This window comes from Melanerpes formicivorus, unplaced genomic scaffold (assembly GCF_026170545.1).
Source record: "Melanerpes formicivorus ecotype bairdi unplaced genomic scaffold, bMelFor1.0.p_v2 SCAF_10, whole genome shotgun sequence".
Lineage (NCBI taxonomy): Eukaryota > Metazoa > Chordata > Aves > Piciformes > Picidae > Melanerpes > Melanerpes formicivorus.
In genome coordinates this window covers 4,646,227-4,667,976 of record NW_027142362.1, presented here as the reverse complement: position 1 = coordinate 4,667,976, position 21,750 = coordinate 4,646,227, and the positions used below count along the sequence as shown (strand labels likewise).

General features: G+C 46.6%; 1 protein-coding gene across 1 annotated transcript in view; it reads right to left on the bottom strand.

Annotated features, from left to right (window-relative positions):
• AGBL1 (AGBL carboxypeptidase 1) overlaps window positions 1–19,262 on the bottom strand; it is a 336,406-nt gene extending 317,144 nt beyond the window's left edge. Inside the window, exon 1 of the mRNA XM_068143395.1 lies at window positions 19,062–19,262. Within this exon, the coding sequence (XP_067999496.1) occupies window positions 19,062–19,112 (51 nt within the window). The 5' untranslated portion in view covers window positions 19,113–19,262. The remainder of the gene's footprint in view (window positions 1–19,061) is intronic.
• Between the last annotated feature and the right edge of the window lie 2,488 nt (window positions 19,263–21,750).

The window sequence follows — 21,750 nt, the reverse complement described above, 5'->3', positions numbered from 1 at the left end:
GTCTTGTATATAGCTCTTGGGCCTTCATGTCTTTTGCCCACGGGCAGGTATTTCTTCAGATGAGACATGCAAACTACTGGGAGGGTTTGCTGTGAGTCTAAATATTGATGCTAAAGAAGAAAAGGAAGGGAGGAAGGGGGGGGAGGGAAGGGAGGGAAGGGAGGGAACGGAGGGAAGGAAAGGAAGGAAAGGAAGGAAAGGAAGGAAAGGAAGGAAAGGAAGGAAAGGAAGGAAAGGAAGGAAAGGAAGGAAAGGAAGGAAAGGAAGGAAAGGAAGGAAAGGAAGGAAAGGAAGGAAAGGAAGGAAAGGAAGGAAAGGAAGGAAAGGAAGGAAAGGAAGGAAAGGAAGGAGGCCGCCCAGGAAGAAAGAAATCCAAGAGGATTAATTTGTGCGGCACGATATTTGCTAATAAATATTTGATTTGGGGAAAGAAATATGAAGCAGTTATTCCACTCACACACACAAAATAATCAATACAAAATTAAAGAAGTCATTCCTGCAAGACAATGCAGAACATGATTTCTACCCATACTCCTGTTAAATTAGTTTTGGAGGGCAGCCTCATAACTGACTGCTCAGGAAAACAAACCCAAAACCACGCACTGCATAACCCAGCCTGGTTGGAAAGGAAAGCTTTAGCTGCACTTGGCTAACAAACTTCCACACCTGGTTGTTTGGGGTTTTTTAGGGAGACCAAGGATTAGGATGTCCAGTTCCAGGAGCTGGTTGGTTGCTTGCTTGCTTCTAAATAGCCTGTTTCTAAATAGGGAATCAGGGTTTGACGGGTTCAGGATATATCCTCCTTTCTTCTCTTGCCCTTAGTAAGTTTGCTTACACAAATAGCAGCAGTCAGAAGCTAACTGTCTGTGTAATGAGTCTTGCATCTGCAAGTAAGATTTCACACCCTGCACTCCGAGCCTGCTGAAGAGAAATCCTGGTGCAAATGCACACCAGCTAAAATCAAGACTAGGGTAGGAGCTGAGCAGCATTAGTTCTCACTCATTCCTGAGACCTCTAGAAACTATTGGGCTGCTAATAACTGTTTTAATGCTTAAATCAGAGGCTCACCCCCACCCCACCCCACCCCCCCACCTGACATTCTGCTGCTGGTGAGGCAGAGGTGCATACCAGCCCCAACTGTTGGGCACTGGCATTGTGGACTTGCCAGCTGGAGATCTTCTTCCCACAGCTGATTATCCAGCTTTACAATAACTGTGAAGCCAGGTTTGGTGCCTTATGTTCTGTGCCTTGTCAGAGCAAATTGTTTTTTCTAATTTAAGTGGAGCTAAAAATTCACACTTAAATAAGAGAGCAAAATACCCTGGAGAGCTTCTTTTCTGTGTGCTCCCATCCTCAGCCTCAATATCCAGCCGGCTAACTGTGATTTCTTCTCCTTGGAAGGTTATTATCCAAAGAATTGGATACATGGCAGTTTAGGGGGGGAAAAAGTGTTATTTCTGAGAGGGGAAAAGGGGTTGAGGGATCTCTGAAATGTCACTAGGCAGCCTCAGAATAGGGAGTATTCAAATTGAAGTGATTACAGCCCAAATGCCTGCATTACAGAAGAACCTTGTTGCAGTGCTACCACTATCCAGCATTAGAAGGGTCCCAAGAAGTTATGGTCCTATTGCCCCTGCTCCCAAAACACCCATCCAAACATCCTCAGCACCACTGCAGGTGTCACCATGCTCTGTGGTCAACAATAAGTGCATTTCTTTAGCCTAATCTGGGTTTCCTCTGCTGAGGAATCAGATAGGTCTGGGCAAGTCAGGAAACTCCAAGGAGAGATAGAAAGGAGAGGGGCTATTTAAAGACTCAGAGAAGAGGACCCTGAGGCTTGGGTAGTGTCCTGCATGACCTCTTTAATCCTGCAAGAAAGGCGTTCGCAGCTGTGTGGGATCACATAGCCCTCAAACTGTACACAGGGCAGCCAAGGGGCCTCCCAGAGCAAGACACGTGGTCCAACAAGTTCTTGATCTTGTTCCCAACCTCAGAGATGAGTCCTTCCTGCTGGCTCCTGTGCAGCCCTCTAATGGCTGGCACCCCATTTACCCAAGCACCAGCCATTTTCATTCCTTCTGGTGCCCAAACCCAAGCCAAACTCGAACGCATCAGCCCAAAGCAGCAGTTGTGGGTTCTGTAGCAGGGAATATAGCAAGCAGTCACAAAAATGTCCCTCTGCCTGGTCAGCTGTGACCAGATGAGTGGCTTTTCTCATGGCCTGCAGTGACCTGAAGGTATGATTTTTCTCATCCTGGTTTGCAGTTGGGGGTGATAACCTGCAGGGTCCTTTTCAATAGCACCCTAGACCGCTGCTGGGTGTGCAGAGCACATACCCTTCACAGTGGATGCCAGCTTGTGCAGGTGACTGGGCAGAGGTAGCATCTCAAAGCCACCTTCTACCAATGCTTTTGTACAGGACTTTGGTCCAGTGCACTGAAGGTCAGGGTTTCTTCTCAAAGGATTTGTACTAGGCTCTATGGGGCTAAACTGCTTCAAAGCAGAGACTGGCAAATCCCAAACTTCCATCTGAATGTCTTCAAAACACTGAAGGTGTTGAGATGTAACAGCTTGGCATGAGCTGATCCCTAGCCAAAATAACTTGGTGAATAACATGGTGGAAATCATCTGTGCCAAGGAATCTTACTATATTTAATGCAATAAATTGCACTAACATAACACCTTTCATCACAGGATCACAGATTTCTTCACAAATACTAATTAACACCTGCCCCACTGCATCCCTCACCAAGCTCAGATTCTTTGTCCTTCACTTTTCATGGTGGGAAATATCACCCTGTGGTGGGAAATTCACTTAGCCAATACCTAAGAAGCTTGGTGGCAGAGCCCAGAGAGTTGTTCCAACAGAAGGAAGCAGAAACACTGCCTGCACAGAACTCTAGCTCTCACTGCTTTGGGGAGCGAGGTGTTCAGAGGTTTCCTTCCCTGAGATCAGCCTTCTTCTCACAGCTTCCCAGGAGCTCATGGAGCAGAAAAGACCTAAGCTCTGCAAGGAGTCCTAAGGAGGGTTACTCACCTCCAGGGCTAGTGGGTCCTAGCCCTGTTCATGAAGCAGTTCATCCCTGTGCCCAAGGAGGAGGGAGGCGCTCCACTTAATTCATCCATATGGGAATTAAGCAGCACATCGACCATGACCTGCTCCTTTCTTGGCTGACTTCAGGGCAAGGTTGCTCAACATGTCTGTGGCACACCAGTAGTGCCACACTGTAAAACATAGTCACATCCAGATGTCTGAAGGGATTATGCCCTGATAAATGCAACACCTTGGGGAGGGCTGGCAAAGCAAATTGCTTTGCTTTTCTCTCTTTCCCTTTTCATGTATTTTCTCTTTTCTTTCTTTTTCTCTCATTTCTTTTTCCCTCTTCATTTTCTCTTTATTTTTCTCTCTATCTTTTTTTTCCCTTTTTTTCTTTCCTTTCTCTTTTTCTCTCTCATATTTTTCCCTTTGCATCTATTTTTTCTTGTCTTTTTCCCTCATTTCTTTTTTCCCTGTTTATTTTCTCTTTCCTTTCTTTTTCTCTTTCTCCTATCTTTTTTCCCTTTTCATTTAGTTTCTGTTTTCTTTTACTCTCTCATATCTTTCTCCCCTTTTCATTTAGTTTCTCATTTCTTTTTTTCTCTCTCTCATATCTTTTTCCCCTTCTCATTTATTTTCTTTTTTTTCCCTCTCTCATATCTTTTCCCCTTTTCATTTAGCTTCTCTTTTCTTTCTTTCTCTCTCTCCTTTATTTTTTCCCTTTTCATTTATTTTCTCCTTTCTTTTTCTCTTTCATTTCTTTTTCCCCCTCTTGATGAATTTTCTCTTTTCTTTCTTTTTTATTTTTAACCTCTCTCTTTCATTTCTTTATTTCATGCCAAAGTTCTGTGTTCTCCAAGAAAAGATTGTCCTTGTGCACTAGTTCCTCATGCTACAGAGTTCCTTTGTGTCACTTGCTTCTCTTGCTAATGCACCTGTAATAGGGTGATTACTTCATTATGCAGAACCCGTGGTAAAACACACTATTATACAACCTTAAAATGCCTCTGTCAAATTGGAAGTGTTAAGAGAAGGAGGAAACTTTGAGATAAATCAAAACACGTGATGCTCTGCAGAAGGCTTTTAGACTTCCCTCTGAATGTTTCTAATGTTCTTGCTGTAATTTCTACTGCAGATAGATTCTCCCAGGTTTTAGCTCTTGTTTCACAATAAGTTACCTGTGACACCAAGAGATTTTTGCCTGGGTTTAATGTTACATTGTTCTCTTTCCCCCTCCCCCCCCCCCCCTTTTCAATCTATTTTTGTTTTAATGCCAAAATTATGCCAGCACACAGCTTTCACAAGTTCTTCATAAATTTCTGCAAGGCATTAACCATTCTTGCACAATGGTCTCTGTAGGCATCTTAGCACCTACTGTTCATTACTGTTTCTTGGCTTTATTCCTGTGTTTTATATTACTTTGGGTGTTACTGAACTATTTGAAAACATTAATGTTTCATTCAAATGCCACTCAGTTACAGTTACTTAACACAACTGCCACCCAGACTTAATAGGGAAGGATCTATTTTTCCCCATCTGCCGTAGTTCTCTTTCCCACTGATGGTGGAGGAGCGGCATGAAGCACGCTTCTATCTTTCTTGGTGGGATTTTATGGGTGTCAATCCAGAGAACACTCTGTCTTTCAAAGAAGAAGTGCATTTGGTAATTAACAAAGTTGTTGGGGTGTTTTTTTTCCCAAGCAATAGCATTTTTCAAAGCAGAAGTGTGGAAGATCTTTGGAAGGCTTCCATGTGTACTGGTTTTGTTTAATAAAACCACGGGGTTGGAATGCCATGTGAGTGTGTGCATGTGGAAATAGCTGTAATGAAGATGCTGCTTCATAGAAGCAGAGAATGATTAAGGTTGGAAAAGACCTCTGAGATCATCAAGTCCAACCATCTGCTCATCACCTTCATGACGGGTAGACTATGTCCCAAAGCCACACAGCTGCTTGTTTTTTGAACACCTTCAGTGATGGCAACTCCATCACTTCCCTGGGCAGCCTGTTCCAATGCCTGACCACTCTTTCAGCACAGAAATTTTTCCTAATATCCAATCTAAACCTCCCCTGCCACAGCCTGGAACCATTTTCTGTGATGTTCCTGCTTGGGCTTGGCCTGGCAAAGCCACAAAATTCCCTAGGTCTCAGAGGGACTGGTCAGGCACTTGCCTAGGATAATGCTGTGTCTGAGCTTCTATCTATATTCCACTGCTAACACTCCCATTTGCTACACATCACTTTGACATTGACTTAGAGAGGCTGCACAAAAAGATCACTGTAAGGTATATTCTGGAATAGAATAGAATAGAATAGAATAGAATAGAATAGAATAGAATAGAATAGAATAGAATAGAATAGACCAGACCAGACCAGACCAGACCAGACCAGACCAGACCAGACCAGGTTGGAAGAGACCTTCAAGATCATCACGTCCAACCTATCACCCACCACCACCTAATCAACTAACCCATGGCACCAAGCACCCTGTCAAGTCTCCTCCTGAACACCTCCAGTGATGGTGACTCCACCACCTCCCCGGGCAGTCCATTCCAATGGGCAATCACTCTCTCTGTGTAAAACTTCCTCCTGACCTCCAGCCTGAACTTCCCCTGGCGCAGCCTGAGACTGTGTCCTCTTGTTCTGGTGCTGGCTGCCTGGGAGAAGAGACCAACCTCTGCCTGTTTACAACCTCCATTCAGGTAGTTGTAGAGAGCAATAAGGTCACCCCTGAGTCTCCTCCTCTGCAGGCTAAGCAGCCCCAGCTCCCTCAGTCTCTCCTCACAGGGCTGTGTTCCAAGCCCCTCACTAACTTTGTTGCCCTTCTCTGGACTCATTCCAGCAAGTCAACCTCCTTCCTAAACTGAGGAGCCCAGAACTGGACACAGTACTCGAGGTGTGACCTAACCAGTGCTGAGTACAGGGGCAGAATGACCTCCCTGCTCCTGCTGGCCACACTGTTCTTAATGCAGGCCAGGATGCCATTGGCCCTCCTGGCCACCTGGGCACACTGCAGGCTCATGTTCATCCTACCATCAACCAGCACCTCCAGGTCCCTCTCTGCCTGTTTAGAAGAACACCAGCCCTTTCTCTTGCCAGGACAAATGTCCTTATGGTGTCACTCTACCCCACCTTCAAAAATGCTTTCTAGAGTAGCAGTGAAAATGCCCTTAATCAGTCAATTCTTAATAATGATGATTGAGGTAGGGGTAGTGGAGAAAAAAAAAACACTAATGACTATTGTTAGTCACAGCTTATTTTCTTGAGAGATAGAAGCTGAAAGTTGAAATGATGAACCTATTTTTACCACCCAGCCTAAGTGAAAAATCAAACAACAAACAAAACCCGGCAGCCACAATGAATAGCAAACACTGCTTCAGGATTATTAATGATTCTAAGTATTATTACTTCTAATGTAAAGCAGAATATCTGTTTAACTGCATTGCTGGGACCCATCTGTCTAGATTTGAACAGCAATCTCTTCAAAGCAAAGCCCTCAGTCCTCAGAGAAGGCTGCCAAGTTTTTAAAAGGTGTGACAGGGCTCTGTCATTTTCCATCCTGGATGTAACAAAGTTTTTTATTACCTTTAGTCTACACCCTGTGCAAGACACCCAGCAAGCCAATGCTATCATATTAAAGAGAGATATGTTTGGGGCTTTATTCAGCCCTTGTTATTTCGATTCAGAAGCTCAGAAGCACTTGCAAACTAAGTGCTGGTCAGTCAAGCTAAAAGGCATTTTATTAACTCGGTAAATGAGCCCACTGCAGCTTTTTTTTCCTCCAAGAAAATGTGACAGGAGCTAAATTTGAAAAAATGAGTTCACTGTCCTCTCAGAAGCTTCTGAGCTGAGATCCAGGCTAATGTAGATCAGGAGCATTGCAAAGTGGGAGGTGATTGGGTGTTCTTGCTCCCGCTGATACCCTTCTCTGAGCAGCCAGACTCTGGTGCTTCTGTAGCAGAGCAAGCTTGGACACTCGCTGTGCCCTCAAGTGTCTGAGGGACAGCATTGACCCAGGACATCCTAACCCAAGGAGCATGGTGTCCCCTCACGTGCCACCCTCTACACACTGCTTAGCTTCACTCCACTGAGATCTCCTGTGGGGTTCCCCGAAGCAAACTCATAGGGCTGTCCTTCCCAAGACACTGTCACAGGCAACAGGCTCAGCATGTGCTGGCATGTGAGTCTTGTGAAAAGAGAGGACCTTGGGCAGGAGCCATGTGTTCCTCTGCTGCTGGCACAGCGATAGGAAGGGACCTCTGCTCTTTCTATAGATCCATTCATCTCTCACTGAGACATGAGCAAATGCAGTCTTGGTGTCACAGTGGGCCAGCCTCTGGGAGAAAGATGAATTCTTCAGTGGATACCTACTAGAGACCTTTCTGTGTCAGGCTACCTCTATCCACTGCCAGCCTGGAGAAACTACCACAAACTTATTATGTCCCTTTTTAGTTAAGTGTCTTCTCAAAGAGACTTATTGGTGTAATAAGGTTGTGCTAGGATGTAGCAGGAGAACTCAGCTAGGAAGATTTCCAACTGTTTGATCATCCAACCACTCAGATGATCACCTATTAGGCAAAACCCTCCTGAGTTTGCAGGCAGTGAGGTACAGCTGCTGCTCTGGAAACTTTTGGAACAAACTGCTAATAAGCATGGGTTTTTTTTTCCTGAGAGAGCAAATCATTTTAATGCATCTCTGCTTCCAGCTGCCCCTTTGAAATCCCTGTGCATTGTGGGGAGATCAAATGCCCTTAGCCCTATTGGAAGAGAGACTGTCGAAGCCAATCAGACAAATATTTGCTTTCTCATTTGTCACCTCCAGCTCTCTCCCCAACTTGAAGAACTTCAGCATGGGGCAAAAAGCCACTCAAAACACAGAAGGTTTTCCCAAAGAGGAGGCCAGATAAATCAGGGTAGCAGTGCTGCCTTCCTCTAGCCTCCCCAGAGATTGTCTCCATGTGGATGGCTCTGATTTATTCCTGGAAAAACCGAAGGTTGAGAGAGGCAGTTCAGTTTGTCCCTCTGACTTCATCAGATCAGAATTTTAATCGTAGGGAAAGGTCAGGTGCACCATCCTCCCTCCTCCCTTCCTTTGCAGTGCAGACAGGTGGGCATTCACCATGCCAAGCAAACTGCTTTGGAAGGATCTCTTATTCTCCCTGTCAAACCCCTGCGTGCCAGGTTAGCCCTGAATAAAATGGAGAGCCAACTTTACTGCAAATCAGCTGCTTTGGCCTTTCAGCAGGTATTCCACAAAAAACCCACCCAAAACACCAGAGGATGGCAGAGGACAACAGACATTGCACTGATTTCACTCAGGCTGTGTGAGCGTTGTCTGCTCAGAGAGCGAGTTTTACTGCCCCTTGCTTTGGGAAGCCATGTGAATGGAGACTGCCTTTGCCCTAGCTTGACAGATGAGCTTTATCTCCATTTACTGACCACATGGAGAAATCTGGAGGCACAGACATTAAAGAATTTTGATGGAATCTGTAACAGTCCTAGAATAAAGCCCAGGAACTCCTGCTTTAATCATTAACACACCACCATTCCCTCCTTTGAAAGGAAGGGAATAGGTAGCAGAGAGTGCAGTGGAGCAGATGGGCCCAGGGGAGGAGAGTCTGGCTCTGTTTACTACAAGGATCAAATTCCCACTGGGCCCAGTGGGAAGCCTCTGCCTGTAAATTACACCAAAAATTAATGTGCATAAAAGGCTTCACAGAAGTTGATCACAGTAAAACACAATGCTGTGGTGCTTCCGTGTTTGCAGTGTCAGAAAATGCCTGTTTCGGTTTCAAAGCATCCCTTGTTGAAAAGGGGGTGGGAGGGGTGGAGGGGGGAAGCCAAGATTTCTTTGATAGAGCAGTTATTTCCCCCACAGGACTTCTGTGTCAGAAAATTACTCAGTTTCTAATAAGAATCATCATGAAAGTTTTGCTGCTCTCATTAATTCCACCTCAGCCTACAGCATCTTTTGAAAATAGATGCTTCTGTTCTGCCAGGAGAACAGACAATGAGGAGAAGGGGGAAAAAAAGAAAGAAAGAAAGAAAGAAAACAACAGCTTTGCCCTCTAAACCCCCTAAAGGGAACTGAGCTTTGGCCATGGAATCTCTTGTCAAGTAGGTGTTACTCTATCCGTCGATGGCCAGTCTAAAACATTCATTCTCTTTGTTTTTTATAGCTTCGTAGGTGCCTCTGGCCAGTAGAATCACTGCTGTGTTATCTTTGCTCTCTTTGGAAGACATCTTAGGAAATCAATGACAAAGTCTTGATTTCTGAAGCACTGGTTTCTGCAGAGGGTGGGTCTCAGTAAAACAGAGGGCATAACACCACCAGAGATCAAAGGACTTACTATGTCATGGATATGAAGGGCTCTCCACTGACCTGTGGAAGAGAGTGAGCAGGTTTCTCTTATTTTAAGGGGCCACCTTCATCATATCAGACTTTCCTTCCCAAAACTGTACTAAGATAAATTGCTTTCCCTGTATGAAAAGGCAGAAGATTATCCACTTCTTGGAGATTCGAGTCTTCACCCAAAGCATGTCTCTAGACTGTGTTTGTGTCAGCTTCTCACAAAGGTGAAGCAATCGGGGGTTGGAAAAGGCAGATTTCTAAATCATTGGCTTTGTTATTATTATAGCAGGAAACACCTACAGATATTGGAGGGTGGTTTGGACTCGTGAGCCTGTTCAAAGCCATTTTTAATTGACTTTGCCTGGAGTTAACCTGTCTCTTCTAAACCAGCAGCACAACAGTGCTTGCTTTGGCACACACACAGCTTCCGGGGTTGCAAGCACCGATGACCCACCGGCACAGCACCTGAGCTGGGCAATTCAGTTGTACAAGAATAAACCTTATGGCTTTCTCCCCCCAACACTCCTCACCTCCTGCAGCAGGTTTGGCAATAGGGAAAACTGAGGCTGTCTCATAAGATTACTTTGCACTGCTCCTGTTGTCCATGAGGATGGTTGTAGCTCCCTTTCAAGAAGCACGCCAAGCAAATTTCCAGCCACATTATAGAATCACAGAATTGTCAGGGTTGGAAGGGACCCCAAGGATCACCTAGTTCCAACCCCCCTGCCATGGACAGAGACTACTCACACTACAGCAGGTTGCTCACAGCCACATCCAGCCTGGCTGCAAAAACCTCCAGGGATGAGGTTTCCACCACCTCCCTGAGCAACCTGTGCCAGTGTCTCACCACCCTCATGGAGAAGAACTTCTTCCTCACATCCAATCTGAAGCTACCCAGTTCTAGGTGTGGTTTTTTTTTTCCATTCCCCCCAGTCCTATCACTCCTTGGCACCCTAAAAAGTCTCTCCCCAGCTTTTTTGTAGCTCCCTTCAGATACTGGAAGGCCACAATAAGGTCTCCTCAGAGCCTTCTCTTCTCCAGGCTGAACAGCCCCAACTCCCTCAGTCTGTCCTCATAGCAGAGCAGCTCCAGCCCTGTAATCATGCTTGTGGCCCTTCTCTGATCACCTTCCAGCACCTCCAGATCCTTCCTGTAATAGGGGCTCCAGGTGGGCCTCACCAGAATGGAATAGATGGGGAGAATCACCTCCCTTGGCATTCTGGCTTCACAGTCCCCTGGAGACAAAAACTCAGCCTGCTTTGCCCGAGAATCACAGATCCTCATCCATTCCTGTGGAGATGAGCAGCATGCAGAATGGCCCAGGCTGATGGATCAGCTCTTCTACCCTATGGCCCATTGAGGCTTGTGGGCAAACAGGTGCAAATAGACTGTCTGTGAGACAAGTGCTTATTAAAAGAACAGGGAAAGGCAAGAGGGAATTATTTTCTATCCTGGTCTGGTGAGAATAACATAGTCACGAGGCTGGAGTCTGACAGAGCCCAGTGACAGATGTGGGCACATGGTATGGCTGTGCATTTTGGGTTTTCAAACACATGTGAAAGCCTCAGGTGTGCTTACACCAACCCCAACATGCACAGAAGCAGGCCACCTCTCCCAGAATCACGACTCAATCCATCAAGAGCTACTAACCAACACTGCCTTACTTCTGCTCTTCCCACTGACCCCTCCTGGAGCCCTATGGAAGCAGGTGCTTTTACCTGCTCTTCCAAAAGCATATATCCTCCCCAGAGTTCATCACAAGAGTAGTGATGATACTTGTTTGGTCACCTGTGCTGGCACAAACAGCAATGGTCACACACAAAGGCAGCATCCCTATGATAGCAACAACCCCAGAGGCAATTTTTCAACCCTGCTATCCCAGGCCAAGTGACACAAAATCCCTTCCCATGTCTTAAATTCCTAGTACATTTATGAAATGGTTTTCTCCCTGCTAATACACATCAGTAAAAGCTCTGCTGGTATCAACAGACAATTCTAAAGTTAACTCTTATCAGCAAGCACATATTTTAATGCCAGGAACTTTTTTTTCCACCCCCCTTCTCTTTTTGCTAAATAACCTTAATAACAACAACCTTCAACTGAAAGATGCCCATGAATATATTCTCCACCAAAGACATAATTTTTTCCCCCATTATACAGAAAAGCCAAGAGGTCTGGACTCAAGCATCAAGCAGAAAAATGTGCTGCAAAGACCTCTGAGCCACCACAGGAAAATGCAGGATAATATACTGAAAACAAGATTGTGTTGCACAAAGCAACACAAGCCAGAGCTATTCAAGCAAACACCTGCCTGTGTGAAAACATCTCTTCATATATCTCACAGAGGGAAATTACTGAAGCCTGAGACAAGGAGAAGGAAGAATTTTTTCCACTGACATAAAAATATTGATGTCTTGTATCACTAAATTTGCAAGTTTATTTGTATTTATGTTTAACAGCCAAATGGGATCTGCCCACCTAATCCCCCAGATGTTGGAAATGCTTTGTTGAGCAGTTTGGGCTTGGCAAACACTGGGTCCAGGGCCATCTTCACGTGGCTGAGTGTCTGTTTGCTGGCTGGTGTGGAGTGGGGTCTTGGGGAGCCCTAGGCACCAAGGAGCACTAATGCTGTGTGTCCCCTTGTCTCTCCTTCCCTGCACCACAAGTATGATGGCACTAAATCCAGCACCTATGTGGAGAATGGCACCGAGTTTGCCATCCTCTATGGGACAGGAAGCCACTCTGGGTACTTCAGCCAGGACACTGCCACCATGAGTAGTATCTGTCCCTGCCTGGGGCTGCCCTGGAGCAGGCTGCTCAAAGCCATTGGATTTCAATCAGTCTCCCTTCTTGAGTGTCCTGTTTCCAAGTGATTTGAAAGGAGGTGGTGAGGAGTGAGGAGGCAGGCAGAGAAGCGGGGAGGTATTAATCCACAGGACCACACACATGGTGCCCTCCAAACAGAGTCTTTAGCCATCCCTCCAACCCTTTTCCTTCTGATCCTGGAAACTGCCCAGCCCAGGAGCATAACAGCACCAGCAGAAAGGCTTGCAGGTGGTGCCCAACTTGTTGCTGGCCAAGGGCAGGTGCCCAAACACTGATTAGAAAGGGGCTCTTCATTGCCTCATTCTACTCTGGTGTCAAGAACTGGTGTTGATGTTTGCAAAGGCAAACATCTCCCAGGCACCCAGCACCAGAACAAGAGGACACAGTTTCAAGCTGCACCAGGGGAGGTTTGGGCTGGATGTTAAGAAGAAATTCTTCACAGAAAGAGAGATTGGCCATTGGAATGTGCTGCCCAGGGAGGTGGTGGAGTCACCATCACTGGAAGTGTTTAGGAAGAGACTGGATGGGATGCTGCCATGGTTTGGCTGATTAGACAGTGGTAGGTGATAGGTTGGACTCCACAATCTCAAAGGTCTTTTCCAACTTGATTAATTCTATTCTACTTGTCCAAAACCACACAATATAAAGCTGCTTCACATGGGATAATGTGCAACTAGAGTGCATCCAAATAATCTAAGTGAAAGAGCCTGGCCCTGAGGACCAAGTCAGGCCCTCAGCAGCTAAGATGCAGCAGCTTTAAGGCATTCCTGCTGTTCTGCTTGCCCCCCTGAAGTAACTGCACTTGGAAATTTCATGACAACTCATTCTCTTTCACAAAACCTCTGCTTCAGGATGAACAGTGCCTGCTGTCTGGAAAAATCACTCCGTAGAGCTTTTTGTCTTCATCCTTTATCACGTGCTTCTGTGCATTATTTATTGTGCAGAATCCAAGACCTGCACTGAAAACAAATTATTAATTTAGTCTGCAATTTATATTTTTACTTTTTTTACTGTGCTGTCACCACAGCTTCAGCTTCTGGGTTTTTGGGGTTGGTTTGTTGGGGTTTTTTTTCCACCCCCCTAGTGTTTATTGTCTGCTTTCTCAAACAGTGATGTGAGGGATGGTGGGCTTATTAGCCATTTTACACATGATTAACTCAAATGCAGTGTGCTATAATCCATTTCTCCAGACATGCATTCATTTAACAACGTGCCTATCCTGTCACATCTGTACTTCTGCAGGAAAGGATAAAAGGATCTCCAGGAACATTCCTGACACTGCCTCATTTGTCTCAAAGCAGCAGCCACCCTAGGCAAGAAATAGGGACAGCAGGAAACAGGCTGAAGCCCACTTTGCTTGTTCCACAGAGAAGGGTTTGCTGAGACTCAGTGCCACACAGGTTTTTGCTCAGCCCAGCTGTAGCTGCTGCCACTCAGATCAGTCTCTGGGTACATTTTGCACCCTGAGGTCCTGAATTCTCATTAATGCAGGCACAGGAAATTCTGGATAGCCCAACTGGAGGCATTATCTGAGGAGCTGGCAGTGCACTCACAGAAACAGCTGCAGCCAGCCCAGGAACAGAGAGTGAAATTCAGGTCCCAGCTTAGTTGATGGAAGGGTTTCAGCAGCATCCAAGATGTGCCTCAGCTTCCTCTGAGGGCTTTTAGTGCTCTGTGCTGGTTCACGAGAGCACCAAACTTCAATCTTTGGTCGGTGGCAGGGATTTGGGGTTAATGCATGGATGTTAGCTTCCTTTCTCCTTCCTTGCTTAGCAGTGCCCCGTGGTGGTGAGCCCAGGATTATAGGAAAGAGCCGTAGGTTACCTTTAGCTTCTGCTTGGACAGGCAAGAGATGACAACTGAGATGGGAAGAGTAGGCAATGACCCTGAAAGCTGAAGTGGGACCTGCGCTAACTCTGCAGGGCTATTAGCAGAGAATTAATCCTTTTCTTGCATAGTTAAAGCAAAAACCAGGCTCACACAGCCTCAGCAGCCTTGGCAGCAGAGACAGGAGAGCTGCTGGAGCACTCAGTGTGGCCATGAAGGGTTTTCCCTTGAGCCCCGCAGCTGAATGTCTCACTGCCTTAAGTGCACTATTTTCACCATTCCAAGGCTGGAATATTCACTGTAAGGAATAGGAGGACACTAAGTCCACCGCTGCTCACTTTAGGTACAACAAGCTCAGTAAAAACTCAGTTAATGAACCACATAAAAACGGCCATCTGGTTTTGAATTGATTTTTTGCTCCCTCTAAAGCAATTCCACTAAGCCCTGCCTGCCAAGCTTCCTCCCAAAAACACAGCTTTAGACCCTGAGCTCCTAGATTCCCCAAGCCAAAGCAGTGGGCACTCTGCTTGCTGAGTGCTTGCTGGGATTTTTGCATTTGTTTTGCTCAAAGGCAGGAGCCTCGGCAGCTCTGCTGACAGAATAAGTGCCAGGATGCAGAGGAGACAAGAGTGTTTTGCAAAATACGTTTATATTCACTGTCACTGGAGCAGCAGAGATAGCTTCCCACTTGTCTTTAGGATAACAATAGAACTGCCTTGTCAACCAGCCAGCAGAACAGCTTGAAAGAGGCAGTGCAACAGAGCAGAGAGGTTCAAGTTAGCAAACAGTGGATCCTGTATCTGTTCCCTGCTGGGCACCATTAGAGAGGAATCCCTTTACACAAACATCCTCCATTGATACCTAAGATTGTCACCTCTTACCTTGGGAAAGAGCATTTGGGAACCTGTAGAGTCCAACATAGTAGCACACAGTTTGAGCCAAAAATCTGCCAACGGCTCCAGGGGTTGCCAGCTTTGGAGGCTATGTGAACGGGGACTGTGGCTTCAGGAAGCATGTGAAAAGCATGCCGAGAGCCAACAGGAAATCTGTGACTCCTCAGGCAACACGATGTACACTGCCATGGAATAAAGAGATGTGCTCAGGGCTAACCAAGCAGGCCAGGCAAGTGAGGAAGAGAGAAGAAGCAGGGGAAGAATTGAAATGCTTCTTATTTAGGTAATTGGTTTGAAGATGGAGTGAGAGCAGAGCCAGGACAACCAGGAGCAGGAACAGTCTCAAGGGATTTAGTAAGATGGGCCACAATGGCTGGCTTTGGTCTTCTATTGTTGTTCTTAGCAACAAACAGCTGGTTTTAACTACTGCCCAGATCCCTCCTCCTGGCATTAAAAGAAACAAGAAATATAATCCCAAATCTCTTTGGGATTTTGCATTAGGAAGCCTGCCTGTGAAGGGGCATGTCAGGCGTTTTTACCTGGTTGGAAGCTGCACATGCAGCTGATGTTTAATTCTTACACCCTGTGGCCAGGGAGCAGAGTGAGGAGCAGACCAAGGCTGGGCTGGTTACTAAGTAGTGCATTGTCCATGTATGAAAGGCAGAGCAGATCTGGATGTGAAATGAGGACCTCCATGTCATGCAGTAAGAGATAAGAGAGGATGAGGTAACCCTATCAAAGCCAGAGGGGTGGAAGATGACAGTTGTAGGAGCACATTGGAAGGGAAGAGCCAAGAAGGGAGAGCAATGGTAGAAACAGAATGAGGAATTCCAGCAAACTCCTGTGAGCTTGGCTCTGCCATACTGCCACAAAACCTGGGAGACAAATATTTTACTGAATTCCAGAATTCACTTCTTGAAGCTGCACCCTGTAAGCAATGAAGCACTTTTTACCTAGAGATCTGAAATGTCACATCTTCCCTGCAGTGACATTTTGGTGACAAAATGCAGCTGCACTTCAAAGGCAGAGGTGGTTTTTTGCTTGGTTGGGTTTTGTGGGGTTTTTTTTTTTTGCTTTCCACCTTGTCACTTTTCAGAGCATCTGCAACATGCTGCATTTTCAGGGGCTTGAGCTGTCTTTGGAGGATCATGCTCCATCACACTGGAAACAGCTTTGAGGAACTCAGAAACCAAACGTGTTTCTTGCCCTGAGTAGAGCAGGGCTTCAGCTACAAAGAGCATGGTGTTCTGTTTTTGTTACCCCATCCTTACCACAGCCAGGCTGCGAGGCTAGGAGTAAGAGTCCATGCCAGGAAGAGACAGAGTAGGTCACATCCTCAGCTGAAGGTGACAGACCTTGTCTCTGGTGGAAGAATTGCTCTTAATCTGTGTCTTTGCTCAAAAGAAAGGCAGGAATTTAGCCCTCTGTGAGTGACTGAAGAAGAAAGGATGTTCTTATGCTGATGTTCATAAACACTGGCTTGGTGGCTGAATGTTCCTTCATTCCTCACCTGAAAGCTTTCTACACACAAAGCAATATTGGGTGCTACCAGAAATGGAAAGCCACACAGTAAGATCCTGCAGAATAATGCAGCAGACATTCTTCCTGCCCAGTAAGAGAACATGAACCAGCACTGACCATCCAGCAGGACACAAAAACAAAGCAATCATGTTTTGGACAGCTGTTGCAGAAAATAAAGTGTGGAGAGATGTTATCAGTAAATGCAAACATCAACAAAAGTTGTTATTATTTCCCAGGCCAGTGCTTTCCAACTGTGTCAAATGACTTTTTTGTTTGTTTTAATCACCTGGGTTTTGTTACAGTATTTTGATGGTGAGGTGTTGGCTGGAGGCAGGAGGTGAATCAGAACACACCAGTATTGTAATTGGCATCAACCACAGATTTGCTGACCTCCAGCACTCAAACCTCTGCACCTAGCTGAAGATATAACAAGAAAGCCTTTTACAGTATCACTAAGGTTGGAAGAGACCTCAAGGATCATCGAGTCCAACCTGTCACCACAGACCTCGACTAGACCATGGCACCAAGTGCCACATTCAACCTCCTCTTGAAGACCTCCAGGGACGGTGACTCCACCACCTCCCCGGGCAGCACATTCCAATGACTCTCTCGGTGAAGAACTTTCTCCTCACCTCGAGCCTAAACTTCCCCTGGTGCAGCTTGAGACTGTGTCCTCTTGTTCTGGTGCTGGTTGCCTGGGAGAAGAGACCAACCCCTTCCTGGCTACAACCACCTTTCAGGTAGTTGTAGAGGGCAATGAGGTCACCCCTGAGCCTCCTCTTCTCCAGGCTAAACAACCCCAGCTCCCTCCCTTGCACTTCCCCAAGTGAATACAGAAATTTTGGAAAGAAAGGGTTTGTACCAAGGTTCCAGTTTGTAATCCTGGGGATGAATGCTGTGCTACCTTGCAGTTTTACCAATACCACCACCTGCTTTCACCTGCAGCGTTCGTAACTGTTCCTAATCTAGCTCTCCACGTAGCTTTGCCAATGAATTGCATATGTGGTTTTAAGCTACAGCTTCCAATTTACTCCTTGTTCACTCCTATTCCCAAATTTTGCAGAGAGCACCAAGAGTGTCAATGTTAGAGAGCATAAGGGGGGGAAAAAGAACCAAAACCCAGGAGATGTACACTCAGCTCTCAATTATCCAAAGTAACAGGAAGAGGAGTAGAACTTCAATACAACTAAAACATGACCTAGCAAAAAAAAATAGGTATAAAACAAGCTGTAAGAGCATAGGCCAAGCAAGTTACAGTGGGGGTGGAGGGGAAGCCAGTAGGAATATGTCCTCCAGTGTGCCAGTTTACCTGCAGAACTCACTGCAACAGGGTGCCACAGAGGGCAAACCAGGGTTTGACAATGACAGAAGAAAGTTGTTGAGAGTTCTCTAAACTGCTCTTAAAATGTCAAGGCTGATCAGCACCAAAACTGCTATTTTGAAGTCATTTGTGTATCATGGGGCTTTATAACCTTCTCTATACACTTGCAGATGCTCACAGAATCCTTCTGAGATGCAGGGGTAGGAGACAAGAATCCTTAGGCTGATCCAGAAGATTAAGTGTGTTTCACACAACCTACCCCTTATCTGCTGCTGCTTTAATGTGTGAGGCTTTGACAACACATGTAGCAGTCAGAGGATGCTGATGCCTCAGAGGTGAAACTCCCATCCCCTTGGGGCTCTGACCCACATCAGCACAGCTGCACACAGGGGCTGAGGGCACCTGAGAAGCACAGACAGTTAAGCATCTCACCCTACCTAAAAGCTGCTTCTTGTCTTGGGAAAGGAGCTCCTACCCACTCCTCAGGATCAAACGATGGCTCATGAAAGCACGGGTTCCCTCCCAGGACACACCCCATTGCATAGGGTGGCTCAAGCCTCAGCTTAGACATCATCTCCTGCAAGACTGGGAAGAGTACCTCCATGCTGGGGGAAAATAGAATGGAGGGGATCACCATAGGAGGGGGCACCTCTTTTTTTGTCCCGTGGTCAAGCTTGCTCAACAAGTATGATCCCAAACGAGGACATTTGCCTTCCCCGAGCTCCTCGGAAGCATTTACTGAGCACACCCAACTGCAGCACCTCACTGATCTCGGTCTCAAGAGTTACTGTCACTTCTCCGTGAGTGCTTAAAGGTCCTGCTGAAGACAATTTGACAGGGAGGCACTTGCTGCTTCAGGCAGATCTGCTCTGTTTACTCGCCCCCTGAGCGCCGGGAGCGGCGGCGTGCGCGGCTGGGGCTCGCCGAGCTCGCAGACTGACAGCGCTGGCGGCTCCCATTCATTGCTCCGCGGCCGGTTCCACACCTCCCGCGCTCCCCCGCTCGACCCAGCGGCGTCCAGGGAGCCGAGGCTCTGCCCTCAGAGCGGGCTCCGTCAGCGATGTATAGCAGCAATTGCCAGCCTCCGTCTCCGACTAGTGAAACGTCGTTTCATAAAGGCTGGTTTAGGGTGGGAGGCGCAGGTCAGGACTCCTGCACACTGATGCTTTTAGAGACGAGCCAGCAGGGAGCTCGGACGAGCAAGCGCAGCCCAACGAGTCGCTGCCGGTGAGTTAAAGAGGAAAACAAGCCCAAGCGCCTCTCTCATTAGTTCAAGCCGTTCTTACCTGGAGGGTGGAGAGAAGGACTTGCAAGCCACTGGCTTCTTGTTCTGCCATGCTGCTCCCCACTGACACTCCCTCTTTCTAGCAGCAAACACAATGCAGCTAGAAAGCTAAGCTGCCAACTTGCCTTGCTGCTGCTGCTGCCCCTGTGCCGTTTAAGAAACGAAGAAGCTAAACAGAGATCCCCAGACACATGCACACTGTTCCCACCAATAATCACAGCAATGCAACTCTAGACCTCAGCAGGAGAGATAAATGTACCCCCTCCCTCCGAGCTCTCCCACTGTGCCGAGAAGATTAATCCTATATAAAGAATCCTGGGGATTAAGTAAAGTGCTCAGGAAAGGTCTGGGTGCTTGGTGTGTGGCAGGGGGAGCGAGGGGAGGGTGGCAATAGCAACAAGAAAGCAGAAGAGCTACAAACCTCAAAGAAAGCCAGGGAGAAGGGAGGGAGCACGCTGACTAACTGACAGGCATTCCCAGCTGACCTGCTGATCCGTTCCAGACCCTGTGTAGAGTCCTCTCCCTTTGACTCTGTTCCAGTGAAATCAGAGACATGGAGAAGGCAGAGAGCAAGGGAGATGCCCTCAGTCTTAACGAGCGCTGACAACAAACGGAAGATACACCAGGCACGAGGGACAGGTGGAGCGGGTCCACTACGGCCTGCAGAGGGGTTTCAGCTTCCAAACCCAACACTTCTCCCCAGCTGCAGCCTCTATGGCCACGGGCGGTGCCCACAGAGAGGCATCTCATGGCTGCACAGCACAAGCCAGGGAGGAAAGCCACCTCTGGAAAGCACAGCTTGGGGGAGAACATGCTCCAGAGGCCACCATAGTGCTTCACATGTACCTGTCTCTAGTTTAGTCACTCAGAGCCTGGTTCACTCCCCACTACACAAGACACATTCTAGCAGGGCCATAGCTGGAATTCCTAGGAGGGCATGGAATCCACCTTGGGCTTCAGCTGAATAGTAACAAAAGACTTGGTAAAGAAGGAGCATGTCAAGAAGTTGAGCAGAGGGTCAGGTAAAGGTTTTCCAGTGAAGTGCTTCCACTGTGAAGATGCCAGCTAATGCAACAAAAACTTTTTCAGGGGTGCACTGATTTCATTTCAGCCTTCTTTACACTGCAATGGAGATGTGGACAGTGGAGATAATTACTTGATATGAAGAAGACAAATATTAGATCTTGCCTTTCCACTATGGGGACATCAATTTCAGCCTTTTGCCTCTCAAATCCTTTATTCTGGCATGGGTCCTTTTACTAGAAGCTTTTCCCTTTGAATGATTAACTAAGGATTTTTTTAAGCAGTAACATGAATCTTGGTCTTCAAGCACAAAGCAAATGCTTACAGAGCTCAGTACCACGCAGACATACTAGATAGTGTGCACAGACTTTTCTTTGCTGATGTCAATGAAGCAATCATAGGCTGAAGATAAAACCCTAATCTTCTAAGCAGCAGCTAAACGAAGAATAAAAACACTTCACTCTTGGTCAAGGACTGTTCTCATGTGGTGATCATTACACCCTGCAGAAGCTTCATTGATCAAGTGCTTTAGGCAAATGGTAAGACGAATCCTCTTCAGCTCAGCCCAGCTATGTGTGAACAAGTGGCACAAGCATGACATTCCTTGGTTTCTGTGTGTGCCAGAAGCATCCCAGGATGTCAATACCAAGTGATCAAGTAAACCAGATTAAAACATTTATGGAGACACACCAGACCTGTCAGAGAGACTATCATAAGCACCACTGATTGATGGACAAGATGGTCTACAGGCAAATAGCAGAGCAAGAAGGGAAGGTGTATGGACTCCTTTCCCAGGACAATTCAGAGATCCTAGCTTTCTTTGGAAAAGTTTGGTTTTAACTTAAAAATTCTGCCCATGAAATAGTGTGTTTGAGCTAGAGAGTTGGTGTCCTGCTGTTAGAGCACTGCATTTTGGGCAGCCTATGGGAGCCAGAAAAAACGACGGTGCAGGAAGTACGCAGAGGGATCTCTCCCTTGCAAAAAGGTTCACCCTAAAGGTAAGGGAAACATCCAATGGCAGTCTTAAATTCTCCAAAAGTTAACACATTTGATAAATGACTCTGTGGCAAGGCTTCTGTGCTGGATTGATCTTCTTAGGGTCCTCCATGGGCTGCAGGGGGCTATCTGCTCCACCTTTAACCTCCATGGGCTGCAGGGGTACAACCTGCCTCATCCCTGGATGCAGAGGAATCTCTGCTCCAGAACTCAGAACATCTCTTCCCCCTCCTTCTTCACTGATGTTGGTGTCTGAAAAGTTGTTTCTCTCCCATCCTTGCTCCTTGTTTTTCCCCTCACCACCCCTGTAGCTGTCCTGCTACCAAAAAAGCAAACCCAGTGAAGATCTGGGGGTTCTTTCACATCAGCAGGACTCAATAAAACCTAGCAACAGACCTTATATAAAGGGAAAAGAGAACCAAGGGATTGCAGGCACAGTGTCCTCAAATGTGTTGGGTAGGAAGAAGGTGGGGAATGGGGTTTATGAGCAGTGCCAACACACTATGTCTTCTGCAAATTAGTACAGTGACAGAAAATGACTTCAGCGCTAATTAGAATCTGTTTAAAGGAGCTCTTCCACATTGTCACTTCATTCTCATTCTTGTGACAATTGTACCTGTCACTAGAGCTGTATGGAACTATTAATTCCCTCTGTGGATTTTTCAGGAGGC